The 10,633-nt window shown below is 34.5% G+C and overlaps 1 protein-coding gene across 2 annotated transcripts; it reads right to left on the bottom strand.

The window, feature by feature from the left end:
- Positions 1–263: 263 nt before the first annotated feature.
- On the bottom strand, positions 264–9,772 carry rbbp5 (retinoblastoma binding protein 5). Of its 2 annotated transcripts, none has more exons than XM_067397077.1 (14): positions 9,606–9,772; positions 9,315–9,340; positions 8,419–8,591; positions 7,758–7,898; positions 7,526–7,688; positions 7,339–7,448; positions 5,629–5,748; positions 5,383–5,536; positions 5,221–5,292; positions 3,752–3,869; positions 3,611–3,680; positions 1,919–2,163; positions 1,769–1,846; positions 264–824 (listed from the first exon to the last, which is right to left on the bottom strand). In XM_067397077.1, the coding sequence occupies exons 1-14, from the start codon at positions 9,622–9,624 to the stop codon at positions 772–774; spliced, it is 1,542 nt and encodes a 513-aa protein (XP_067253178.1). In that variant the 5' UTR covers positions 9,625–9,772; the 3' UTR covers positions 264–771. The 2 variants fall into 2 exon arrangements, with proteins under 2 accessions (XP_067253178.1, XP_067253177.1); XM_067397076.1 differs by having other exon boundaries at positions 1,700–1,846; positions 9,606–9,771.
- Positions 9,773–10,633: the final 861 nt, after the last annotated feature.

The following is a 10,633-nucleotide window of genomic DNA, read 5'->3' as shown; positions in this document are numbered from 1 at the left end:
ATCTTAATTCATATTTATCCCAATTTCTACACAATTACCAAATGCAATAATGATGTTTTTGCGTTTCAATAGGAATCTGAACAGTGATTACCAGTAAGATGACGAAGATGATTTTTCTTCAGTGGTAAAGTTCGTTTCTTAGATGTTCATTTGTTCAGATTTTTTAATATTGAACACTTAAGATATTTAAGAATAAAATACAGAAACACAAAATGGAATCCAACAGTAGAAAAGCACAAAATGGAACCGAATAACAGAAAAATATCTTTCTTTCTCCTCGTCTTTCATTCACACATCACGGACGCCACCTGCTGGATGGACGCTGTTAGTGCAGAACAACAAAATGGAGTCCGCTTTTCACCTCATGATCTTTAGAAATCCGTACAAGATTGATTTATTCCAGAGATGTTCTTGATCCCTCTGAAAACATTTGTATCAAAATACATTACAGAAACCACAGTCTCAAAAAACAAACTGGTTTAATATGTATAAAAAAAACATGACCAGTCAGAGGAAAAAAACAAAACAAATATATGACCCAACTAGTGCTTATACACAGAGACAGATCAATCTACTCTAAATAAAAATACATACTTCCCTCTTCCTATCACTCTCTATGCAAGGAAACGAAGCAGACAGGCTTCAAAATGTGGCATTGTTGAGTTGTAAACTCCTTCTGTAATAATGCAACACAAATACAGTCCGTAGAGTTCATATAAAAGAGCGGCCTCATTCATCCACACAGACAGGGGGCGCTGGTGTCCTGCAGTTTCAGTCCAAACCCTGCACCTCATGCTGCTTGTACACCGCCGAAACAAGATTTCCTGAAAGAACCGCATTCGTTAAATTTAACAGCTCAAAATGTAAAATTAACATTTGTATAAATAAAAACGCATTGTTAAATCCTTCAGGTCAGCGAGCGAAGCGACAAAGCAATGCAAATCTGCGACAAAACTGAAGCTCATTTTTTACCTTTTTCATATATTATTATCACAAGCGAATCGTTCATGTGCTCAAATACAAGATGCGAACAATCGGAACATGCTATAAAAAAAGCTGCATAGCATTGTTATTGTTAACTAAAACGTAAACATAATTTTCGGCAATTAAAAACACTGAAATAAAATATAAATATTACATGAAAAATTTTGCTTAGTTGCTAACATTTCTAAGTTTGAGTTGAAGTACTAAAATGATTAAAACTTATAAACGAAATAGAAAATAGTAAATAGTAAATACAATAACAGTATATACTCTTTAGTATATAGTATGACTCTTTTGAACTGATTCTTTCAAAAAGACTCATGATTGTATTTGAACAAATGATTCGCTCGTCTCCTAAAGATTCACTTTCAAATCTGAATCTTTGACCGTTAAAGATTCACATTCAAAGCAAACTCTCTAGTGACAGAAACAACGTTACCAGTAACAGTCTGTTTTTTGTTTAGCATCTAGTTTGGATGAATCATTAGGCGAGTTTCAGTACATCAACACAATGTTGCATCATGGGAATGATTGGGTCTGTCACAGTGGGAATAGACCTGAAGCATTCGATCGCACACACATGCGTTATTGTGTTGGCAGCACAGGGGTCAGAGCAGCAAGGACAGGAAGGCAAGCAGGAAGTAGACGCGGCCAATCACAGCTGAGCTCAAGCCGCACCGCACCCATGGGTCAAAGGTCGCAGCGGGGGTCTTACCTGGCGTCCCCAGCCCCTCTGCTCTGTCCCGGCAGACTTTGGATCTGAACGGAGAGTCTTTGTCTTTACCTTTAGATCCCTTGGGTCGCCCCGCCGCCTTCTTCTTCGACTTACTGTCGCCCTTCACGCCCAGTAATGGATGAACCTCTGAGAGAAACACAGACAGAGAGGTCAGACGCGTCAACTCGTCGCGAGCAGAAGCAGAGGATCGGCGCTCACCGTCGCTCGGGACGCCCTGCAGCTCGATGGTGGTGGTGCGGATCTTCTTCTTGGGCGGCCCTCCATCTGCTGAGGGCTGCCGTTGTTTTTTGTCCCCGGGGCCGCTGTGCGCGGAGCCGTCGTCGGCCGTGGCGTTCTGACCCGCGGTGTCAGGAGGAGGGCCGAACGGGTTCTCCTCGGGGTCCTCGACCTCCGGAGCGATGGGCAGATACAGCAGTGCTTTATAGTCTTCCAGCTCCTCGTCACTGCGAACACACGCGCCGTTATAAACCGCCCGCCTTAACCAGACGCGACCCGCTGAGGTTAACCACTAACTCGTGACTCGCAAATTAAATAGAACAGGTAACGCTTTTTGTCAAAAACTGTATTGCAACACAAATTTAACGAATTACATTTTAAATTTATTTTGCGAATGTCGAAATAAACTTGATTAAACAATATGAACAAAAAAAATTTGTCAAAAAAAAAAAAAAAGAACAAAAACACATGAAACTTTATGATAATATTAAAAATAACGTGCAATTTTGTAAATTATTTTAAAAACGTATTTTGCAAATGTTAAAATAAACTAGAGAATATGAACAAACAAAAACGTCAAAAAGTAAAAAACAAACCAAATCATTTGAAACTTTATATTAAAAATAATGTACAATTTTGTGAATTATATTTAAAAAGTATTTTGCGAATGTTAAAATAAAAATAATAAAATAATAAAAATCTCAAAACTAAAAAATAATCAACAAAAACACATTTGAAACTTTATGATAATATAAAAAAAATTAAAACAAATAGCAAATTATATTTAAAAAGTATATTGCGAATGTCAAAAAAAACAGGATTAAACAATATGAACAAACAAAAACGTCAAAAAGTAAAAAAAAACTTTTGAAACTATATTAAAAATAATGTAGTTTTGTGCATTATTTAAAAAGTATTTTGCGAATGTTAAAATAAACTAGATTAAACAATACGAACGAACAAAAATGTCAAAAAGTAAAAACAAACAAAAACATTTGAAACTATGATAATATTCAAAATAACATTAAATTTTGCGAATTATATTTAAAAAGTATTTTGCGAATTTGAAAATAAACTCGATTAAACAATATGAAACAAAATGTCAAAACTAAAAACAAGTCAACAAAAACACATTTGAAACCTTATGATAATATAAAAAAAATGCAAATAATATTTAAAAAGTATATTGCGAATGTCAAAATAAACAGGATTAAATAATATGAACAAACAAAAACGCTGAAATCTAAAAACAAACACGCATCTGAAACCGTATAATATTAAAAATTATGTGAAATTATTGGATGAAATTTAAAATGTATTTTGCGAATGTCAAAGTAAGGTGGATTAAACCATATAAACAAACAAAAGAAAACAACAACAACAAAAAAATGAATAAAAACTGTACAATATTAAAAATAATGTGAAAGACTCACATTTTATTTTTACATTCAAAACTAATTTTCGTAGTAATACCAATAACATAATATTAAAAATGTGATGTTTAATATACAGCTGTGTGGGCAGGATTAAGACTAATGAGATTCACTGTAGGCGGAGCTTGATATGAAAGAAAAAGCAAACAAGCGGCTAAATGTTGTGTCGCTCACTGTGGAAATTAATTTAATTTAGAATGAAATTTCAGTGATGTGGTTTATGGTGTTTAGCGTCTCTGACCTGCTGCAGAAAGCCTGGATGGGGTCGACCGACGTGACGTCCACCTCCTCATCCTCCGCAGCGTCGGCTCCTGATCCACACACACAGTCAGGATCATCTTCATCAGTGTGTGTGTTCATATGTGTGTGAGTGTGTGTTTACCTGTCTGTTCCGGTTCACTCTTGTCCTCGTCCTCGATGTCAAACTCAGACTCTCTCTCCTCATACTCCACGTTCTCGTCCAGCTCTTTAAAGTCCGGCGCAAACGCGCTCCAGTTCTCCTGCACAAACACAGACACAGACACAGTCAACTACCTGCCGTCTACATAGGCAGCGAGTTTAGATCGCTTATTTATCAGCAGCAGCCGATAATGTTTTTTTATTTTTTTGTCAGTAGCAGGACTTTTATTTTGACAGCCAACTCTTTATTAATCATGTGCATTTGGCATTTGCACTCAGGTGCTGTCAAAATAAAAGTAAAAAAAAAAAAAAAAAAAAAAAAATATATATATATATATATATATATATAATTTTTTTTTTCTAAATAATCCTTTCTAATTTAATAAATATGTAAAATAAATCTAAATGAAATTGCAGCAATTGTTTTATGCATGTGTTATTTACTATATTTATATTAAATAGCATGATGTCACATATAGCAACAAAAACACATTCAAAAAGGTAACATTAAAAACAATGCAAAATTTAGCTAATTATATTTAAAATATATATTGAGGATGTCAAAATAAACTGAATTAATCAATATGAACAAATAAAAATGCCAAAACTAAAAAACGAACAACAAAAACACATTTGAAGTTGAATTAGTGAATTATATTTAAAATATATATTTTGCGGATATCAAAACCAAAAAACAATATAACATTTGAAACTTTGATCATATTTAAAATAATGTGAAATTCAGTGAATTATATTTAAAATTTATTTTGCGTAAGTTCAAATAAACTGGACTAATCAATATGAACAAATAAAAACACTAAAATAATAAAAAAAAGAAAAAAAAAACGCATATTAAACTATGATAATTTAAAAATTAATGCGAAATTCAGTTAATTATATTTAAAATATATATTTTGCCGATATCAAAACCAAAAAACAAACAAAAACATTTGGAATTTTGATAATATTTAAAATAATGTGAAATTTAGGGAATTATATAAAATTTATTTTGCGAAAGTTCAAATAAACTGGAGTAATCAATATGAACAAATAAAAACGCTAAAATAATAAAAAAAAAGAACAAAAACGCATATTAAACTGTATGATAACTTTAAAAAAATAATGTGAAATTCAGCGAATTATATTTAAAATATATTTTACGAACTAAAAAAAACCTACAAAAACATTTAAAACTTTAATATTAAAAAAATTTAACAAATTATTTAACACATTTAAAACTTTATGATAATATTTTTAAAAATGCAAATCTTAGCAAATTATATTTAAAGTGTATTTTGCAAACGTCAATAAACCAGATTAAACAATATGAAGAAAAAAAAAACATCTTTAAAACTGCATATTTTTAAAAACTGCAAAATTTAGCAAATCATATTTAAAAGAACTAAAAGCGGGCATCTATGGTCTTTATATCGGTCAGTATGGTTTCCTCACCACTTGGTTCTGAGCCCATATGGACACCACACCGCTGGAGATGGAGGCGATGATGGGCCGCACGGGATGCCACTGTAAACACACACACACACACACACACACACTCAGTGTTCAGTGGGAAGCGTCTTCACGCGCTGTGATCTGTTTGAGCTGCCGTCTCACCGCCACGTCCAGCAGCAGCTCCCCTCGCGTCCCGTGCAGGATCTTCACCAGGTTCCCGATGCTCTTCTCCCAGATGTAGAGCGCGTGCTGCCGCGCCGATCCCGCCACGATGTACTCTCCGTCGCCCGAGAAGCAGCAGCGCTTCCACGGCGTCCTGCGGGGCGGAGAGAGATGTCAGCACACACACACACACACACACACACACACACGTGCGCTGAACCAGACGCGTCCCATCCCGGCCGTCACCTGTTCACCAGGTCCTGCAGCTTCTGCATGGGCTCCGGCTCGCCGTCTCTGCCGCAGGTCAGGATCTCCCGGCCGTCGTACACGCGGATGATCCGGTCGGCCGTGTTGATGAGGAAACAGCTGCGGGACGAGGACACAATGACATCAGGCTCATTATCTATGACTGGGTATGCAAATTTATGCAAAATACATTCATAATGTGACAAAAACACTATGATATGAAAAATAAAAATAAAGTCACGGTGGTGCAACCGTGCAGAGATCATAAACAATATAAAATATTTGTGTTTATTTAATAATTTATTCTTTCAAAACAATCAGCCTTTAATGAGTTTTATAATATAAACATATTGTAATTAAATAAATATAAAAAAAAAAAAAGTAAAGGTGCTGCAACTGCACTGAGATCAAAAGAAAAAATATTATTTGTTTGTTTATTTATTTAATCAGCACTTTAATTAGATTTATTTAACATAATAATAATATTATAAGTTAGTTTGGCATCAATGTTTATATCATCTCATGTATTTTAATGAGATTAAAAATAATAAAACTTAAATTTAAATATTACTAGTTAAAAAATAATTAGTTTAGCATCACTGTTTATTATGAATTCTTATGAATACATTAATTAATTAATATGTATTTTAATGAGAGTTATACAAATAACAATTACAAATAATAATAATAATAATACAAGTCAATAAATAGATTGGCTTTTTTGTTTATATAATTTATAAACTTAAAGAGACTTAAAATATAAAAATATTGTAATTAAATAACAAAAATTAAGTCAAGGTGGTGCAACTGTGCCGAAATCATAAATTAGATTTTTTTTAATATAAATTATTATTTATTTATTAAATAAGCATTTCAATTAGATTTATATGATATAATAATAATAATAATAATAATAATAATAATAATAATATTTAAAAATATAAATAAATAAATAGTTTGGCATCATTGTTTTTTTTTCTAATATTATATTATGTATTTCAATAAGATTAAAAATAATAAAACAAAAAATTATAATAGCATTATTACTAAATAAGAAAATAAAAAAAATAAATAGTTTGGCAGCATAATTTATTAGTAATTTTTTAAATCTCCCATGTATTTTTTGAGACATACAAATAACAAATACAAAAATAAGAATATAAATATTCATGTTTATATTATGATTAAATGGAATAATAATACAAATAAATAAATTGATTGGCATAATTGATTATTAGTATTTCTTTCTTTATCTGAAAAATACAAGAATAATAGTCTGGCATCATTTTTTGTATTTTTTTTTAATATTATCTTGTTATGTCTTATTATAATAAATAAATAAATAAATAGTTTGACATCATCGTTTATTATTATTAATTGTAATATTTATTTTGATGAGATTTATACAAATAACAACTACAAAAAATATATTATTATATACAAATGGAAATATAAAAGTTTAGCACAATTTTTTAGCATAATTATATTTAATGAAACTTCTAAAAAAAGTAACAATAATATTATAATAAACTATAACAATAATAAAAATAATAGTTTAGCATTTTTATATTGTCTTTTTAAATAAATAAATGAATATTTTGGCATCACTGATTATTATAATGTTATTAATGTTCTATAATAATGATTATTATAATAAACTACTGCTGGTTTCCTAACGCCAAGAGCTGTTGATCAGTGTTGACCTCTGACCTGCCCTTGCGTGCGAACTCGATGGATTTGATGGCGGTGGTGTTGCTGGTTCCCGTCGTCACTCTGAACGAGGCCACCAGGTCCTGCGTGTCGGTGTTGAGCACCAGGATCTGCGACAGACGAACACGTCAAGCTCTCGTTCATCAACACACGTGACCTCACACACACTCACGCCGCGACCTCTGACCTTTCCCTTGGCGTTCCCGGTGTAGATGTATTCTCCGCGCCGGTCGAACGCCGCCACCACGTTCAGATCCGAGTCGTCGTCGACGGGCAGCACCACGTGTTTGGAGTCGGACAGCGTGAGCAGGACGGGCGCGGACTTCATGGGACACACCAGCACCTTGTCCCTGAAACACAGCGACACACGCTCACTCACAGGAAGTCCAAGACGCGCCACAGGAAATGAGGACACTCACATGTCTCTGGGGTGGTACTGCAGCTTGAGGATGGGCGACGGGAAGCGGAAGCGCTGGTCACAGTCTCCCGTCAGGACGTCCCACTGAGAGACGATGTTGTCTGTGGAGGCGCTGACCAGCTTGTGTCCGTCTCTGCTCCAGCTGAAGGAGAACAAACACTGATGATTAGGGCTGGGTAAACAATATTGATTTCTCCATTTTAATCGATTCTCATTTTTACGAACCGATATCAGTTCTTAAATCCCAAGAATCGATTAGTCTTGTCTGTTTTCAGTTGATGAATGAGCAGAATATGTAGCTCCTCCCATCCAATAAATCACAATAATCTTTGTTACTTTTGATATGAAGCAAAGTCTCAGATTTCAAATGACGTCCATCTTATTATGAGATTCAAAAAATAAATACTGTTTAATGTGGCGTGACGGATCGCTTTAGCGCCTCAGTTAAAGAGAAGCATGTGATCATCCTCTCCTCCGCTTTAATACCAGTTACAGCGAAATAAACATGAACATCTGAAGGTATGTTAATAGTAATCTAATCGAATCACAGCTGTGAAATACTACATCCAAAGTAATCGAAACTGAATCGTGAAAACTGTGTCAATACCCTGCCCTACTGATGAACCACAGGAGTGTGTGTGTGTGTGTGTGTGTGTGTGTACCTGAGTGAGCAGACGGGGTGTATGTGTGCGCTGATGATTTTGGCGATTCCTCGCGTCAGAAAGTCCCAGATGACGATGCGTCCATCATTGCAGCCGACGGCGAGGAGCGTCCCCCACCGATTAAACGTGCAGGTCAGAGCCATACTGATGCAGTCCAGAGTGCCATCGGCCTCCTGAACACACACACACGTTAATTACACACACACATATACAGTTGCAAAAAAAAAGTATGTGAACCACTTGCAGAATCTGTGAAAATGTGAATAATTTTAACATAATAAAGGAGATCATACAAAATGCATGTTATTTTTTGTTTAGTACTGTCCTGAGTAAGATATTTTTCATAAAAGATGTTTACATATAATCCATAAGACAAAAAACAACAGCTGAATTTGCTAAATTAATAGTTGAGTTTGAGTCCCCCTCAGTTGTCCTCAGTGTGAAAACACGGATCTCAAAATCATTCAGTCACTGCTGGAAAGGGTTCAAACATGCAAAAATGCTTGAAAACTGAAGAATCTGCAGGAGCTGGAGGATTTTTCTGAAGAACAGAGCTCAGTTTAACTGCTCAGGACAAACAAGAGACTCATGAACAACCATCACAAAACACAAAACAGTCGTGGATCATCAGGTAACCACACACAGTATTGAGAATCAATGCTTCACACACTTATGAAAGGGGTTATTTTAATAAATTCAGCTACTGTTTTGTCTTGTGAACTAAATGCAAACATCTTTTATGTAAAATATCTTACTCAGGACAGTACTAAACAAAAAATAACATGCATTTTGTATGATCTCTCTTATTTTGTTAAAATTATTCACATTTTCACAGATTCTGCAAGGGGTTCACATACTTTGTCGTATATAGTTGCAGTATATATATATAAATGTACCTCTGGATAATTCTGCCCGAACGACTCTGTTGAAAATAAAACAACAATGTTATTTTACAGGAATTAATTTACACAATCAAACTTCTGAATGTTTATTAATCTGACAGCTCATTAGAAGAACTGAAAGATTCATAATAACATCATTATATGAGTCCCGGCAGATCGAGTTTATCATAATCACAGCAATAACAATAATAATCATTAAGTAACTTAAAAGTTTCCATTGAGTGTTTATAAACATTAAGACACGCTAGCGGGAGTTAGCGCTGAGCTAACAGACTCAGATCTCACCGAGCAGCTCCAGATTCATCTCTGCTGCTTCACAAACACAAACCCGATGATCAGTGAGCAGCGAAATTAAAATATGAGCGAAAAATCTGCAGGAACTGAAAATATTACAACATTCCCGATGAGCGAGTGCAGCGCGACTGGCGCGGAGCTGCGAGGAAGGACCCCAAAACAAAGCGCCTCGCAGAGCGCCTGAACAAAAACACCGGAGCACTCTAAACTAAACCAGTCACTATTTGAAACGCCTCTCGGGCATTCAAGTGCAGCTCCTATCTCTTTGAATGAGGAAACATCAAATTCTCTAAAGTTGTTTGCCAAGCTTTCGATTAAACTTCATATTTGAAATCACCAATGAAATCTGACAACAACTGTCTTATAAATTTTGTTTCCAAACGCTCGAATCATGACAAAAAAACGGCATTTTTCAGGCTGGATCAAGCTAATGCGCATGCGCAGTCCTAAATGCGCGTCTCTTTTGCCTCATTTCTGAGGCGCGCGCCTGACTGTTTCTAATGGAACCGGAGCTTCTAACGGCCGCTGCAGTGACGCGATGACTTTACCAATCGGCGATTGGCTCTTATTGAGAAGGCGGGACTTATTGCGCGTTGCAATTTCTCCCATTCCAGTTCATAATCTTCATTTTCATCATTAGTTAAATATGGCTAAAAAATGAAGAAATAATTGTTTTATGTTAAAATCTAAATGATAACAGCACCACACTTCCCAGAAAAAAAATATCTTACATTAATAAGTTATATGAAAAATGATTTATGGTGTTGCTCATATTTAAAAGACCAATGAGCCACTGAATAATCTGTGAATTTAATTTAATAATCAATAAATAATTTGTGTGTTACTATCATCAAGCATAAATAGGGGATTTATAATGCAGCAAAATATTGAAGTAAATATATAAAATATACAACTAATTTTAAAAAGATGAAAAAAACAACATCGACCCGAAAATGAAAACGCCTGAAGAAATTAAATAATGTATGTTGAAAATTAACACTGTCTCTCAGTCGTAGATT

This window comes from Chanodichthys erythropterus, chromosome 10 (assembly GCF_024489055.1).
Source record: "Chanodichthys erythropterus isolate Z2021 chromosome 10, ASM2448905v1, whole genome shotgun sequence".
Classification (NCBI taxonomy): domain Eukaryota; kingdom Metazoa; phylum Chordata; class Actinopteri; order Cypriniformes; family Xenocyprididae; genus Chanodichthys; species Chanodichthys erythropterus.
Note: the sequence above shows the minus strand (reverse complement) of the source record. Positions and strands in the feature narration are given on the sequence as shown.